This window comes from Episyrphus balteatus, chromosome 1, assembly GCF_945859705.1.
Source record: "Episyrphus balteatus chromosome 1, idEpiBalt1.1, whole genome shotgun sequence".
In the NCBI taxonomy this organism is placed as follows: domain Eukaryota; kingdom Metazoa; phylum Arthropoda; class Insecta; order Diptera; family Syrphidae; genus Episyrphus; species Episyrphus balteatus.
Window position 1 is genome coordinate 71,790,605 of NC_079134.1, and position 18,366 is coordinate 71,808,970.

Below are 18,366 nucleotides of genomic sequence, written 5' to 3' on the forward strand. Positions count from 1 at the left end.
GATGATAAGGGTCTTGTATAGGGACACCTTAGTTGCTCGAGAGAGGGCTTTGCTGGTCAATTGCCTTCTCAAACCAAAGTAGCAGCGGTTGGCAAGAGTAATTCTCCGTTTCATTTCAGCGCTGATGTTGTTGTCTGTGTTTATAGCGGAGCCTAGGTAGACGAAATCCTTTACTACCTCGAAGCTATGGCTGTCGATGGTGACGTTTCACAGTGCGTCGATTGTATGGAGATGTTGGAAAAAAATCAAATTTTTGAAAATAAGTTGAGTTTGGAAAAAAAATTGTTTTTAAATGTTATTACAACACGTTTTACAAACTTTAGCGAAATTTCCACACCCCCTGCCACGCCCACTCCTGAGTGTGCATATTTATATCTAGAAAACGGCTTGCACAATTTGAATAAAATTGAAGAAATTTGATTATCTAGGCGAGTTCAAAAATACAAAATAGTGTCGACCCTATTCGCCCCCTGCCACGCCTACTTTTGTATACATTATTCAATCCAGGAACTTGTATGTATGGGAATTCGGGAAAAAATAAAAAACCAAATGTTTTGCTTAGATTTCTTGATTTTCAGGCTCTAAATTTGATTGCATATTTAGTTTTGACTTCATTAACTGCAAAACACCACGCAATCGGGCTGTTGGGTTGGAAAAACAAGCATCAAAAAGCTCCCTAGCGGAACACATTATGTAAAAAATACTCGTAAACAAACACTTGTTGCAAGAGAAAGAGCAGGCTTCTGCAAAAAAAACTTACTTTTTTTAAAAGGTATAATTGTTTACTTTCTTTAAATAAAAACACTTTTTTCCCATCGGACCCCTCCAAAAATATATAGCTTATCGAAGTTAGTACTTAACACGCACAGAGAAGCTTTGATTTGGACTCTCAAAAAAAATATAAATTTACATGCAAAAAAAAATAATGCAGTTAGAATAATTATATTTTCTCTCCTGAATATGAATCTAGCAAAAAAAATATCATATCTTCTTTTTTTCTTCAACAAATGCTCTTTTGACCGTTAACTAAAAATCTTACTCTCATTATTTTTTTTTTTATTGATGCTCAGAAGCATCTCTGACGACAGAAGATTGAACTTTATCATAAATTAACTGTTGATTCATTCACTCAGACTAATTACCTTGAATTTGGCATACTTGCTCCACATTTTTGGCAATTTTTTTTTTTGATTTTTTTCCACTAGTCGCCGCACTGTGCGTTTTGTTCAATGTGTCGGTGTTGAGTGTCCTTTTTTGACGACAGCATATACTTGTTTTTGCCCTCATTGACCCTTAAACCCATTTTTGCCGCTTCCGTTTTGATGCTTACAAAAGCGCCATTGAGTTCTTGAGTTCTTCCGATTATGTCAATATCGTCGGCATATGCAAGCAGCTGGACGGAATTTTGAAAGATAGTGCCTCTGGTGTTGACGTTTGAGTTCTGTATAATTCTTTCAAGGACGATGTTAAAGAAGTCGCATGACAGTGCGTCGCCTTGTCTAAAACCTTTTTCGACATTAAATGCTTCGGTTAGGTCTTTACCGACGGAGAATCGTGCATTCTCCATCGTCATCCTGCACAGCCGGAAGAGCGTTGCAGGGATGCCAAAACTAAACATAGCTCTATACAATTCATCCCTGTAGATACTGTCATACGCGGCTTGAAAATCAATGAACAGGTGGTGGGTATCGATTTGTTGTTCCTGTTAGTATATATTTATATTTAACCATTTGTATATACATATAAACTTTACTATAAAAGCACTTGATATTAATTTTATTTATAGTTTTAATATCGAACAATTTTGAAGTTCGATATTTTTCAATTATAAATTATTCGATCATATTTTCTTGTTGAACAAACATCTTGTTTAATTTTTCTGTTGAATTAAATTTTCTTATTTATTATTTATTCGACTTCCTGGAATAGCCGTTCTAACAGGTTATGGGCCCAGAACCCCAATAATTATAATTAAAGAAATTAATTCAGAAATTTAACAGATAAAAAAAAAAAAAAAAATTCAAGATGGAAGAAGGAAGATCGATTTTCAAGAAGCTGAACAACAACAACTATCAAACATGGAAATACAGAATGGAGCTGTTATTAATCAAAGAAGATCTTTGGGAAGTTATTGCTAATGCAGCACCTAATCCTGTTGTTGCTAGTTGGACCTTAAAAGATGGGAAAGCTCGTGCCACAATCGGGCTCGCAGTGGAAGATTCTCAATTGATGCATATTCGGAAATTGAATACTGCTAAGGAATGCTGGGAAGCTCTGAAGAAAACACACGAGAAGTCAACAATCTCGAATAGGGTGATATTATTAAAGAAATTGTGTCGTTTGCAGCTTCAGAACGGACAAACAATGGAAGATCACATTTGTGAAATGCTGGACATTGTGGATCTTCTAGTTAGCTTAGGCGAGCAATTAGCAGATCATCTTGTGGTTGCATTTCTCTTAGGAAGTTTGCCAGACGACTACAATTCTTTGGTGACTGCTCTTGAAGTCAGAAATGACGAAGAGTTAACACTCGAAGTAGTCAAAGAAAAGCTGATTCAAGAATATAAGAAGAGAAGTGAAAAATTTTCGAAAGGACCATTAGAAGATGCTGCATTGAAGACTCAAAACTTCAAGTTCAAATGCTATTCTTGTGGAAGAACCGGACACTTGAAAAAGAACTGCCCAAATAAGATGCAAGAACGAAGAAAACCCAATTTTAAAGCCAAGAAAACCGTTGAAACTTCGAAGTCTGGTGTGGGTGAGTGCAATCAAAATGATATTGACTTATGTTTTAGTACTGGTACAAATAAAATTGATTCTGCATGGTATATTGATTCTGCCGCTACATGTCATATGTGCAATGATGATACATTTTTTAGAAATTTAAATAGAAAGACTGGCGATTGCATTTATTTAGCAAATGGGAACAAAATCGAAGCAAATGGTTCTGGCAGTGGAATATTACAATGTCAGAATAATGCAATTCCTATTAAGAATGTTCTTTATGTCCCTGAGCTAGATGGAAATTTGCTTTCCGTTAGAAAAATTGTAGAAAGTGGTTGGCAAGTTCTATTTAAAGATGAAATTTGTGAACTATCATATCATGGTAAAATATATGCAACGGCTAGTTTACATAAAAACCTTTATAGGCTAAATGAAGATTTTCATGCAAAGAGGGTAACACACATTGAAAAGGAATGTGTTCATACTTTTCATCGCCGATTTGGTCATCGAGATTTAAGGTCGATAAAAGAAGCAATGCAAAAGAATCTCATTAGTGGAGTTGAACTCATTAAATGTTCTTGTCTTGATCATTGTGATTCTTGTTTGAGAGGTAAAATGATAAGACCAGAGTTTCCAAAGCAATCCACAAACAGATCTGATAAGGTCCTGGATCTTGTTCACGCAGATCTATGTGGACCTATGAGAGAAATAACTCCAAGTGGGAACAAATATTTCTTAACAATGATTGATGACTACAGTAGGTACTATACTGTTTATTTTTTGAAAGAAAAGAGTCAAGCTGTAGAGAAAATAGTAGAGTTTATACAACAAACTGAAAACTATTTTGAAAGACCAATGAAAGTACTAAGAACTGACAGAGGTGGGGAATTCACTAGCACAAAGTTAAAAGGTTATCTTAAAAATAAAGGTATTAAGCAGCAGTTAAAAGCCCCTTATAGTCCACAGCAGAATGGTGTAGCTGAGCGAAAGAACCGCAGTCTAATGGAAATGACACAGTGTATGCTCATACAATCTGGACTGGACAGAAAATTTTGGGCTGAAGCTTTAAATACTGCTTGTTATTTACAAAATAGATTACCATCGAAAGCTACTCTGAAAACTCCCTATGAAATGTATTTTCAAAGACAACCAGCTATGACTCATATAAGAACATTTGGATGCGTGGCATATCATTATGTTAATAAAAAACTTCGACGTAAGTTGGAAGATGTATCTAAAAAATATGTACTTGTAGGATTATGTGATGAATCAAAGGCATATAGATTGTTGGATACAGAAACCGCCAAGGTAATCAAGTCCAGAGATGTCAAGTTTAATGAAGAAATGAATGCCAGCTTAAACAAATTACCTGATGTGACAAAAGATGAAGATGATACAACTTTTTAAATTAATCTTTTAACCAGCAAGAACCAAAGAAACGACAACTTAACAACTAATGCGATTGAAAATATAGAAATTGTTGAAGATGAAAATAATGTTGATTTTGAAGAACAGTTATTAGAAGATGGAAGCATTTACTATTCTGAAGAAGATGGCATTGATTCTGAAGATAATGTTAGAAAATCAACAAGAACCAACAAAGGCATACCTCCTAAAAGATATGGCTATAAAACAGCTTACCCAGATGAACCCACAACTTATAAGGAAGCATTAGAAAGTTCTGACAGTGCGCAATGGGTATGTGCGATGGAAGAAGAACTGCAGGCTATGCAAGGAAACAATGCTTGGGAGTTGGTGGAGTTACCGAAAGGTAGAAAGGCTATAAGCTGTAAATGGATATTCAAGATCAAAACATTAGCTGATGAATCAAAAAGGTATAAGGCAAGACTTGTTGCGAAAGGTTTCTCGCAGAAATATGGCCAGGACTACGACCAGGGGTTTGCCCCAGTAGTGAAGCAGACGACTCTTCGAACCCTTTTAGCGATTGCATCAATGAATGACATGACAGTAGAACACATAGATGTTAAAACTGCATTCTTAAACGGTAACCTAGAAAATGAAATATATTTGAAACAACCTCCAGGATTCATACAAAACGGAAAAGAAAATTTGGTATGTAAATTGAATAGAAGTATATATGGTCTCAAACAATCAGCGAGATGTTGGAATCAAAAGATAAATTTGATCCTAATTAACTTTGGATGCAGAAGGGGTAAAGCTGATAGTTGTTTGTATGTAAAAGGCCAAGGTGACAAAATTATTTATATATTTGTTTATGTTGATGATATCCTGGTTATTTCAAAAGAAAAGAATTTAATTTTAGAGACAATTACAGAAATTAGAAAACATTTTGAAATTACTGACATGGGAAATTTGAAGTTATATCTTGGAATTCAAATTGAAAAGAGAAATGGGAAATATTATATGCACCAAGAAAAATATATAAAGAAAATACTTGATACCTTCAATATGTCAGATGCGAAGACATCCAAAATACCTTTGGATACTGAATATTTCAAAAATGCATCAACGGATGATGAGCTTTTAGACGACAATGAAATTTATCGAAAAGCTATTGGCTCACTTCTTTACTTATCGGGAAATACAAGGCCGGATATAGCAGCAGCTGTTTCAATTCTTAGCAGAAAAGTATCCTGCCCTACTAAGAGTGATTGGAACGAAGTTAAACGGATTCTAAGGTACTTGAAAGGAACTCAACAGCTACAACTTTGTGTTGGATGTAACAAAAATTTTTTTTTCTGTTGAATAAAATTTTCTTATTTATTATTTATTGGACTTCCTGGAATAGCCGTTCTAAAAGTTCCTGGGTTTTTTCCAAGATCTGCAGTAATGTGAATATTTGATCGATGGTGGACTTTCCTGGTCTAAGGGCACACTGATAAAGACCTATCAGATTGTTGATGAACGGCTTCAGATGCTCACATAGTACGGCAGCGAGGATCTTATAGGCGATGTTAAGGAGGCTGATTCCTCTGTAGTTGGCGCATGCTAGAGGGTTTCCTTTCTTAAGGATCGGGCATACGATGCTGAGATTCCATTCTGTGGCCATGCTTTCCCCCGACCATATTCGGCAGATGAGCAGGTGCATACTCCTCACCAGGTCATCTCCTGCTGCTTTTAATAGTTCGGTAGCAAGGCCGTCAGCTAAGGCGGCTTTGTTTGACTTTAGCTTGGATATGACTGCCTTCACTTTTTCCAGGTCGGGGGGACGGAAATGTTGGCCTTCATCGTCGATATTGAATGGTGCAATCTGTCTTTGGGCGGGGTTGGCTTGTCATCGCCATTGTAGAGATTGCAAAAGTGATCTTTCCATATTCTCAGCATCGTTTGCGTCTCTACTACGATGTTTCCCTGTTGGTCTTTGCAGGCTTCAGTTCTAGGTTTATACCCCTGAGATGTTCTTTTTACCTTCTGGTAAAACTTACGAACTTCATTCCAGTTATAGCATCCCTCTATTTCCACGATCGCTTCTTTCTCGTGTTGCCTCTTTTTTCTCCTGAGAAGCCGATGTTCTTCTGTTCTTTACCGCTTGTAGAGCTCATTGGCAGCTCTGGTCCTTCTGTGCAGCGCCGCTTTGTATGCTTTCTGTCTAGCTGCATGTGCTTGCCGGCATTCATCATCAAACCAGGGGTTTCGTTGTGGTGGCCTTGTGAAACCCAGCACTTCAGAGGCGGCATCTCCAATAGCTTCTTGGCAGTGCTGCCACTGATTATCTACACTTGCTGGTGGTGGCGTAGGACTTCTTAAGAGGTTATTCGAGACGCGATCGGAATAGGAACTGGCAATCTCTTACGATTGTAGTCGTCCGACGTTTAACTTCCTCACAGTATTTCCTTTTGTTGGCGATGGTCTGGAAATCCGCATCCGTACATTGGCTACAACCAGGTAGTGGTCAGAGTCAATGTTGGCTCCTCGGAACGTTAGGACGTCCATAATACTGGAGGAATGTCTATCGTCGATAGCAATATGGTCAATCTGGTTGACGGTTGATTGATCTGGAGATTTCCATGTCCCTTTATGAATCTTGAGATGCGGGAAACGCGTACTTGCTATGACAACATTTTGCCCCGCAGCAAAGTCGACTAGCCTGAATCCATTATCGGATGTGTAGTCGTGCAGGCTATGCTTTCCGACTGTGCTTCCAAAGATATCATATCTTCCTAGCTTTGCATTAAAATCACCCAGGACAATTTTAATGTCGTAGCTTGGGATTTTCTCGTAGGTTTTTTCGAGGAGCTCATAGAAATTATCTTTGGTGGTATCGTCTTTCTCTTCCGTGGGGGCGTGTGCACATATCAGGCTTGTGTTGGTGAATTTAGCCTTTATGCGGATTGTGGTGAGTCTGCCGATGACAAATCCACATCCAAATGTGCCCTGTTGACGGTTGCAGTCGCTGTAGTAGATATCGTGGGTCTTCAGTTTTCTCTTGCCATGATGGCAGTTATATCTGCCTTATAGCAGTCGAGGGCCTCCGCTAATTGTTCGGCTGCACGAGATCTGTTAAGGGACCTAACATTCCACGTGCAGATCCGAAATTCATTGTCCTCAATACGTTTGCTAGGGTCGTCATCAGTAAATACGTCTGTTTCCGAGGCTCATTGTCGTTCCATAACCACATCCTACTTCTGGTCGGGCAGTTACCCCCATGACAGAAGCCTCCAACCTGGAGGCCCAGGCCCTTTGATGACTCCAAGGACGAGAGGTTGACTTAGCCGCTCCTTATAGGCCTGTGTTCTGAATATGTCCGGTTAGCTCGTATAAGGTGTTCACCAAGTAGTTCGGCCTTACTGGAACTGGTGACGCTACCGTTGATTCTAAAAAGAATTCTTCCGCTACCGTCATTTGTTGGAAGTACATAATGTACATTTTTATTTTGTAGCTCCCGTACAAATTATCGAAAGATTTTAGCAGAGCTAAAATGGATCCCATACAAATTATCGATAACTTGTATGGGATTTTTATCTCGGCTAAAATTTAGCTCGATCTGCGTACCTGGCTTAAGGAGGTAGGTACCAGAGAACCAAACGAGTCGAGTATTGTTTACGAACATCGAGTATTTACTCGAAAAAAACTCGAACAAACAGAATCCAAATATGTTCGAGCTTTCCTGTTTACGAGTATGATGACTCGTAAGTAATCCTACATTTCAAAAGAGTTCAAACGATCATTTTTCTGTTCGAGTAAAATGATTGTGAACAAAATGTTCATGATCAATGTGATCGAACTTACTCGAACTGGAAAGTAAATGTTCATAGTGTTCGAGGGTGGTTTTTCTGGTAGCATAAATAAAAAGAGAATCAGTTTGGTACACAAAAGCAAGTTACATTTGTTTTATTTAAATTAATTAATTTGACAAGATAATGAAATGAAGAAAAACATATAAGAATAAAATTAAATAAAATACAGAAAAAAAAATAAATAAAACTTAATGTTAGATACAAAAAATTGAATAAATTAAATTTAGTTAACAATTGTGCCCATGATTATGAAAGTGGACTAAGTCACTTTTTGCATTGTTTGAAGAAAAACTTGCATAATAATTTTCTTATAACGATTTAATTATATTTCTTTTATGAAATCACTAGAGGAGTAATAAAGAAGTTTATTTACTGCAATTTCGCTTTCAAATAAACTCTACCCCTTAAATAAAAATAAAAGAGCACAATTATGACACTTGTATATGAAAAAAAAAATTGGATTTATCTTTAAGTTTGAATTCGCAATCATCAAATTATTTACAGTTTCTGGGTTCAGCCTCGATCGTTCCTCTGTAATTATATTTCCAGCCTGTGAAAATGCTCGTTCTGGTGCTGCTGATGTTGCGGGAATACAATTCAAGATTTTATGTGCTTCACAAAGGTTTTTGAACTGGCCTAAAACATTTCATTCATAACTTTCCCTTTAACTCTTTCATGCAGTTTTGTTATTTCCCCAATATACCTACCCGAAAAAATAGTAATTTGTTTTAAAAACAATCATCCCAAAAATCATTATTGCATATTTTTTAAGGATATGTTTCTATTACGCACCTACCTGCACAAACTTAATGGGCATTCCCAGTTAATTACTTTTTCTTTTACTCAGTCCTTGATAAACCCTTTCTGAAACCACAATTGTAAAATTAAATTAACCTGGGTGTGGGTGCTATCTTGACGTCAAGATAGCAAACACACCAATTTGTATAGTTTTTAGGGGCGAGAGTTGACTAGTTTTTGGACTTTAAGGCTGGAATGGAAAGCGATGGAAAATTTGTATGTAACTTTTTGCAGAGCATAAAATCATGTTTTTAATTTGGCATTTTTAGTTTTTTGAAAAAAAAAATTATAGATAAAAAGTCTCCACAAAAAATGCATCCGTTGCAACCGTTTTTATGGTGAAATCATGGAGCAACAAATTCAAGATTAGAGCAACTAATTAGCAACAAATGATCACTTAAATTCTGCATACTCAGATTTTGGAAATTTGGGGGTTCTATCAATTTTAAGGGCGAAGGGGTGGAGCAACAATTTCAAGATAAGAGCAACTAATTAGCAACAATTTATTGCATACTTATTTTTTTAAGTTTTTCTTGGTGTGGGTGCTATCTTGACGTTTTAATATGTTCCACATATTCCACAATGCATTTTGGCCATGAAGGAGATGGATTTACAAGTTAAAAGAGATCTTTTTGAAAAGGTGTTGACTGTAGAGAGCCCCTTTAATTTGATACCATTTTTGTAGCTGTGCGTTCATTTTTAGGCAATTTAGCTTTTTTGAGAAAACTGTTGAGGTGCATTTCAAGGTCAAATCTTGTTATTATGCCCCGCCCGCTTTCCCCTCCCAACCGACGCGCGAGGAGGACCATTTAATTATTTTTTTATTATAATAAATAATTGTACTATTATAATTTGATTTTGTTTTAGCTTTGTATGTATTATATGAGTATTGAATTGAGTTTTTTGGTAAAAAATAAATAAGAGGTTTAAGAGTGTAAAGGACTTTGCACATGAGCTACGAACTACGAACTGCGAACTGTGGAAGGTCGCATATTTTGACATATCTTTCACATGACAATTCGCAGACAGCGACGAATTGTCAATTGGGTTCATGTTCTCCGCAGCCATGACCAGAATAGAAAACAAAAACAAGAGTAATTTTGAGGTTAAGTCGCGCGCGAACAATTTATTCGTTGTAGTGTGGATGGTATGTGGAACGCGAATAGAGTTTGACAATTCGTAGCAACCAAACTGCAATTCGTAACTACCAAATTGTTTTTACAAATTTTTCTTATTTCAGCAAACAAAATGCAAATTTTAACATTAGTATCAATTGGTTTCTTATAATTTGAATCATTTTTTGTTTGAAATTGAGTCGTAGAAATGTGTTAAATCTCGTTTGTTCGTCCATTCGTTCATTCGTTGGTCGCTCTCATGTGCAAAGTCCTTAAGAGCTTTGTTTTGGCTAAAAAGCCATTTTGTTCATTTATGATTTATTAGTTCTCATACATTGTCTGATTTTAAATATTTTATCACTTCTCTTTTATAATTTTGTAAAGTATTTAATGATTTAATTTTACTTGGTATATTATTATATAACTGTAGTCCTTTAAACATCATTGTGTTCTGCGCGCGCGAAGTTGCTTTATATTGAAGTCTAAGATTTTGAGCGCTTCTTAGATTATAGAGTTGAGAATCACTGATATATTTTAAGTTATTGCATAAATAGCTTGGTAGCATATCATTTTTCATTTTAAACACAAATAATAAGACATTTAATTTAATAAGCTGCGTAATATTTAGCCAGTTAAGCCTTTCTAACATATCTTTTATGTGAGTAAGCCGTGCACATTTTAAAATAATCCTCATTGCCTTATTTTGTAGTTTTTGTAGACCTAGTTGGGAAGTTAAATATATATATAAATTTTCTAATTCACTGAAAAGTCATTATTATTAAATTAGTAAGATGGATTATTGTAGGGGCCTAAATGTTCTACAAAAAAGTCCTTGGCCTCAAATTGGTTGCTTTAACCGTTTAGAAGATATTCGCATCCAAGTCGCAATGCATAGGGACCATAAGAAAACTATTGAAATCAGTGGGCGTTGGTTTGGATGCGAATATCTTCTGAACGGTTAAAGCAACCAATTTGAGCCAAGGACTTTTTTGTAGATCATAAGCTCCTACAATAATCCATCTTACTAATTTAATAATAATGACTTTTCAGTGAATTAGAAAATTTTGAAAAGTAAAAACAGTTTTTATATTTTTGTTTAACTTTGACCTCGAATATCTTTCAAATGGTTAGATTAATAAAAAAAGTTAACAAAACCTTTTTTGTAGAGCAATCTGTTTCCTACAATAATATGTCATGCGCGTTTGATTATTATAATTTTTCAATTTGTTACAAAATTAAGAACAAAAAACGAATTTTTAAAGATTTTCTCGATTTTTGGACCTCAAATATCTACTAAACGGTTAGATAATTCAAAAAAGTGTTGTTTTAGAATGATTGAAATTAAAGACAAACGCAAAATATTTCAAAACGTTATAATTTAATCTTTTAATTAAACAACAAATCAAACTAAACAAATCAATTAATTTACAAACAAAAATCCATAGGAATATTCCCTATGCAAAATCGACCGGCTGGTTTGGTAGTTGCTAAGAAAGTGAAAGAGTAAAACTCTTATCACTCATATGGTACATACACATTTGCTAAAACCATTGCACACGTCACCATTAGCATTGATCTGCATTCACATTGCGGTGATTTGTTTTTCCAATGACCAACGGTTTCAGCAAATGTGTATGCACTGCATTTGCAATGAATACACAAAAAAATACAATGCTTATGATGAGACCAAAGATAAGAGGATTAACTCATTTAACAAAACCAATGATATTACAAACAAAAACCGACATAGGAAACATACCATAGGGTAATGCAAAAATGTTTGGCAATTGTAGAAAAAATTAATATGTTGTAAGAAATTAAATGAAAATGAAATTATAAATTAAATTGAAAACTAATTGAAAATAAATTAATTAAATGTAAATAGAAAATTATTTAACTCAAAACAAAAAATAAATACATAAACAATAACTGCTGCGTTCCTCAACATGCCGCCACCGCTGAAGGAATTTCAGGACATGGCAAGAGGGCAAGTTTGGTTACGGGGCGCATGAAAGTGCCACGTTTGGTGCGCAATGTAACCACTCGTACGTGTCCATCTTCACCTGGATGAACTTCGGTAACTCTTTCAAGAAGCCATTGAGAAGGTGGAAGATTTGGTTCTTTTAGAATGACTAGGTCACCAACTTCAAAATCTCTTTTGGCTTCTCTCCATTTTGGGCGCTGCTGCAAAGATGTGAGGTAATCGGGTTGCCACCTTTGCCAGAAACCTTGCATCATGTTTTGTAGTAGATCCCATCTTCCCAATCGGTTGATAGGTGTTTCCAAAAAACTTGGCTCGGGTATCGCCGTATAAGGTCTACCTATAAGGAAACGAGAAGGCGTTAATGGATCAAGATCTGAATCGGAAGAAGCACAAAGGGGTCTAGAGTTCAAAAGGGCTTCGATTTGGGCTAACAAGGTACACATTTCTTCAAAGTTAAGGACACTATCGCCAACGACGCGCCGAAGATGTTGTTTTACTAATTTAACCACCGCTTCCCAAAGTCCACCAAAGTGAGGACTATGCGGAGGGATAAATTGCCAATCAATGTTTTCGCCAGCCAACATTTCTACGACCTTCTTGTTGTGAGATTGCACCAATTTGTACATTTCTGATAAAACTCGAGCTGCTCCTTGAAAGTTCGTACCATTACACTGGTCAACAAAATTTAACTTTTTTTTTGCCACAAGAACCAAAATATACTTTTCTAGTAGTTTTTGGGGTGCTGAATCCGAATCTGAAGTCAGAAAAATTTGATTGGCCTCCGTTTTTGAAATATTGCCGTTATAAAATGCTAAAAAACGTCATTTTGACTGTTTTCGAGGTTCTGTTTTTATGTGGGATAGTTCATTTTAAGCAAATTTGTAGTGGTTATTATAAGAACAGATATTCTTCTTTCAAAAACTGTTAAAATTTTTCCGATATCTCTTTTATTGCTCGAGATATCTATAGTTTCATTTAATAAGCTAAAGAGAAACTAAACTTAATTCAAAGTTTAAGTCACTGGTCACAAAATTTTTGCCAAAAGAACCAAAATATACTTTTCTGAAGGTTTTTGAGTTGCTGAACTCAAATCCGCAATCGGAAAAATTCTATTAGCCTCCGTTCTTGAAATATAAACGTTATAAAAAAACCTATTTTTTCATTTTATAACGGTAATATTTCAAGAACGAAGGCTAAAAGAATTTTTCTGATTGCGGATTCGAGTTCAGCAACCCAAAAACCTTAAGAAAAGTATATTTTGATTCTTGTGGCAAAAAAAGTTAAATTTGGTTGGCTACAAATTTATTCATAATGAATTATACCACATAAAAACATAATCTCGAAAACAGCCAAAATTACGTTTTTTGACATTTTCTAACGGTAATATTTCAAAAACGAAGGCCAATCAAATTTTTCTGACTTCAGATTCGGATTTAGCACCCCAAAAACTACTATAAAAGTATATTTTGGTTCTTGTGGCAAAAACCTTGTTGACCAGTGTTATCAAAATACATAACGCTGCATTTACCACGCCTGGCGATAAATCTTTTCAGGGCAGCCAAAAATGCATCCGTGGTTAGGTCCGAAACCAATTCGAGGTGCAGCGCCTTAGTTGTCATGCAGACAAACAGCGAAATGTACCCCTTTGACATTGTTAGTTTCCTTCCTCTCGAAGAAAGAAGCGTAATGGGTCCAGCATAGTCACATCCTGTATGGGCGAAAGCAAATGATGGATTCACTCGAGACGATGTCAAATTTCCCATAAGCTGTGTAGAAGTATTTTTTCGATGACGAAAACACGTAATGCAATCGTGCACCAGTTTACGAATAAGGTTTCTGCTCCCGAAGATCCAATACTCCTAACGAATCAATGTGAAGAGTCCCGAAACACCAATATGTAAAAGGTTCCTGTGGGCATCGAGAAGAATCAGCTGAGTAATAGGATTATTTTTGGATAGAATAACAGGGTGTTTTATCGCCAAGGGAACATTTCTGGCGTTCGAAATTCTACCACCGACACGCAACAAACCGACGACATCAATTAAAGGTGAAAGCGAACATAGTTTGGACATCTTGTCAACATAACGATCAGCCTTAAGAGCTTTTATTTCACCAAGGAACTCATTTTGAGACCACTTGAGACAGGCCTTTTTGGCAAGGCGAAGTTCAGAAAGCGAAAGATATCCATATCTTCTATCTCCTTTTGGCAAACGACAAAAATATATGAAGCGACAAATATAGTCAACTATTCTCACAAGCTTTCTCCAACTAGAAATTTTAAGCGAAAGGTTTTCAAGAAAATGCTCAACCGTAACCGAAACGCAAACTGCAACGACCTTTTTCCTTTCTTCAGGAATGTCTTTTACCTCGATTTCGCGATGATTTGGCCACTTATCAAAGTCCTGAGACAACCATTCTGGACCATTCCACCAGATTTTGTAATCCATTAGATCCTTAGGCAAAAGACCCCGCGAAGCACAATCAGCAGGGTTATCTGATGAAGAGACATGATTCCAAGACGAACGAGGCAAAGAAGACAAGATTTCGGAAGTACGATTTGCTACAAACGTATTTCATTTTCACGGCGGAGACGAAAGCCAGGACAAAACAATTTGGGAGTCACAAAACGCTGATACTCGAACTGGTTTTACATCCAACGACGACCGAATGAGCTCAATTAAACGACACAAGAGGAGAGCTCCACAAAGTTCAAACGAGGAATCGACAATTGCTTAACGGGAGCAACACGAGTTTTGGCTGCGACCAACTGAATCTCTGCACCATCTCCTGAACAACTACGACAATACACAACATCGGAATAAGCCTTTTCCGAAGCATCCGAGAATCCTATTAATTCCAAGCTTTTAGAACTTTGGGTAAACATTCGAGAAATCCTAAAGTTTTGAAAATAGGTCAAATTCTCCCGGTGCAGCTTCCATTTTTCTGTGATTTCAAAGGGCAAAGGATCATCCCAGTCTATCTTCGTCTTTGCGGTCCACAGCTCCTGAAACAGTTTTTTCAACAAAATAGTGGAAGGAGCGAGAAAACCCAAAGGATCGAAAATCTTTGCAACCTCGGAAAGTAGTTTTCGTTTTGTAGGCACGAATTGTTCAGGCAAACTGATTTTATAGGTAAATGTGTCGCGATACGGGCTCCAAACCAAACCGAGAACCTTGGTGCACCCCGATGAACTATCTAAATCGAGTGAAACAGCTTCTTTACAGTTGATCTCGCGCAATATCTCCCAACAAGCTAAGCTCTAACCCTCCACAAGACAGCATTTCGACGATCTGCTTCTTCAGCTCTAATGTCTCCGACAACGAATCAGCCCCTGTCATCAAATCATCAACATACATATCATGTAAAATAGCATGTGAAGCTAAGGGAAACTGGTGTTTGTAATCAAACGCTATTTGACGAAGAACTTTCATGGACAAATATGGAGCTGGAGAAGTACCATATGTCACAGTTGACAAACGAAAATGCGAAATGTGGGCATCAGAAGATTCTCTCCAAACAATCCTCTGAAAATCACGGTGCTTTGGATGCACCCAAATTTGCCGAAACATTTTGACAATGTCAGCACAAAACATGAAGCGATGAACACGAAAACGAATACAAACGTTTATCAAGTTGCGTTGAAGAGGAGTTCCAACATGAAGCATATCATTAAGGCAACTATTTTTGGTATCCTTATGAGACCCATCGAAGACAACGCGAATTTTGTTGGTGATAACGGCGTGGTGAGGCAAATAGAAAACACTTCCCGAAGTAGGTTCTATTTCATTATCTGGAATACGCTCCATGTGGCCTAGATCCAAGTATGTTTGCATGAACTTGCAATATTCTCTTTTGAGGTCTTTATCACGACAAAAACGACGTTCCATGGCGAAAAGGAAGTTCAACCACGTACTTTTTATCAGATAAACGAGTGAGGGTTTTTGAAAACTGTTTATCAACCTCATCTTCACCTACTGTCAACGACGAACTATGCGAAACCTCTTCAATTTCCCAAAAGGATTTCAAAATCACATCAAGGTCAACACCTGCGTGCAACGAAACTAAGGAATTCCCTGGCAAACAACCCGTAACAACCCATCCAAACAATGTCTCGTGTGCAACAACCTTTCCTTCTGGGTCTGAACGATGATCACTAAGCAGAATGCTCCAAGCCTTATCAGCCCCTAACAACACATCAATGGGACCTGGGTTTTTGAATCCTACATCAGCTAACAAAAGATCGTCGAGGAAGGTAAAATTGCTAGCTTCAAACGAAAGCAATGCAAAAGCAGAATGCTCCAAACCTTACCAGCCCCTAACAACACATCAATGGGACCTGGGTTTTTGAATCCTACATCAGCTAACAAAAGATCGTCGAGGAAGGTAAAATTGCTAGCTTCAAACGAAAGCGATGGTGTTTGAGAAGTAATTTGGTTGAGAATATATGCCTCAACTTGCATAGTATGCGGAGTAATTCGGGATTTTAACTGTAACTCAACAGCACCTTGAGTCACACCAGCTTCAACCGATGAAATCCCAGAGATAGGCAAACGGGCATGGGAGCGACGAAGGCCAAGCCTTTTCACCAAACTATCGGTCACGAACGAAACCTGAGAGCCGCTATCCAATAAAACACGCACAAGATGAGTCTTTCCGGAATTGTCAAAAACTTTCACCACAGCTGTAGGTAGTATAACCGACGAACGCGAATCATTTTTCATATGGTTGCTCACAACGGAAGCTGAGTTATGGGTAGGATCAACAACACTTGCAGAAGCAGCTGGATTAATGTTATCTAAGTGTAATTCAATATAAGTTCAAGTGACCTCAACTCCAAAAATTTATAAAGCGTTTCGCCCAGGTACGACAGTGGGCTCATCAGTTAGATCTGTCTTACCCTTACTAAGACGCCTTATTTTGGTCGATGTTTACCGACACTATATAAAACTCACAGCATGAATATACTGTGAATTATAATATTCTAAGGGAATTTGTTTAAATTCAGACACTTAGAAAATGTATGCCCGTGGTCAGGCTTATATAATAACGAAGAAAAAAATAACAAAATAATAAAAAATTATTAAAATTATTATATTATTATTATTAGAATATTATAATTCACAGCATATTCATGCTGTGAGTTTTATATAGTGTCGGTAAACATCGACCAAAATAAGGCGTCTTAGTAAGGGTACGACAGATCTAACTGATGAGCCCACTGTCGTACCTGGGCGAAACGCTTTATAAATTTTTGGAGTTGAGGTCACTTGAACTTATATTGAATTATATTCAATCACTCCACTTAAAATAAAAATAATTTTAATAATTTTTTATTATTTTGTTATTTTTTTCTTCGTTGTTATCTAATTGTACTAAGCTATGATGGCGAGATTTACATAAGGTACACCGTGCCTTAACTCGACATCGATTCGAAGAGTGCTTGGTACCGAGGCAGTTGTAACATAATCGTTGATCTCTAGCAAACCCGCGACGCGAACTAACCGACATTGAAACAAATTCTGGGCATTGGGGGAGATAATGTTCCCTTTTACACTTTGACAAGAAGTATTTACTACGGCTAAACTTTTAATGTTGGTAGGATTTGACGCACGACTGTTCTTAACACGACTAGTTTTCGGATCACTGGCTTCTAAAGCATTAGAACGATTTTCTAGAAAATGAATGAGACCCTTGATGGTTGACTCTTAAGACATTTTGTTTTCTAGCGCCCAAGCCTTTTTGGTTTCTGAGTCTGTTTTATTGATCAGCAAATAAACAAGCCACGGATCCCTACCTTCCGATTTTACCGCTTCTAGCCCACGAATTACCTCATCTGCCTTATCAACTAGCTTACGTAGGTGAAAGCCATCTCCCAAAACAACGTTTGGCAGTTTTAAAAATTGTTCTATAAGTGCGTTAATTATATAAAGAGGTTTATCATAACGGTTTTCTAATTTCTCCCAAGCGAGCTGATAATTACAATCCGAAACACTAACACCGTTCAATAAATTGAAAGCATCTTCACGCAAAACCGATTTCAAATATCTAAACTTTTGAGCACTTGAAAGTTTCGTATTGCAGTCCACGGTTTGTAAAAACACATCACGAAAACCGGGCCATTCTCGATAGTCACCAGAAAAAGGTGGAATGTGCATAGGTTGCAGCTTTATATTGGTAGGATTCTTATGTCCATTATTGGAAGAAGCTACCTGCCCTAACCTATCTAACAATTCAGCTTGAGAAGCAACTACCTCTTTAAGCGCATCGGATTTGTCAATCTCATCAACCGGGTTAATGTCTTTAATTTTGACGATATGTATTTCGATTCTAGAATCTCAAACTCGGGTTCAGGGTCTACGTATCCCTCCTCAGCATGAAATTCGAAAAGAGCCGATTGAGAATCGCAAATATCTTTAAAAGCCTTTTCTAGTCTATCTAACCGCACTCTCAATTCCAAAACGTTCACATTTTCAGGAATGTTCTGCACATAGGTAAAAACCCTTGTGATAGCACCTTTATAATGTCT

General features: G+C 36.9%; 1 protein-coding gene across 1 annotated transcript; it reads right to left on the reverse strand.

Moving 5' to 3' along the window:
* Positions 1-9,649: 9,649 nt before the first annotated feature.
* LOC129907208 (uncharacterized) lies at positions 9,650-12,926 on the reverse strand. Its single transcript, XM_055983306.1, has 2 exons — positions 11,012-12,926; positions 9,650-10,576 (listed from the first exon to the last, which is right to left on the reverse strand). Exon 1 carries the CDS (start codon positions 12,464-12,466, stop codon positions 11,798-11,800), a length of 669 nt encoding a protein of 222 aa, XP_055839281.1. The 5' UTR covers positions 12,467-12,926; the 3' UTR covers positions 9,650-10,576; positions 11,012-11,797.
* Positions 12,927-18,366: the final 5,440 nt, after the last annotated feature.

Bases quoted from the DNA above. Each gene is read 5' to 3' on its own strand.
- LOC129907208 (XM_055983306.1), bottom strand. From the start codon at position 12,466: ATGTACAAATTGGTGCAATCTCACAACAAGAAGGTCGTAGAAATGTTG.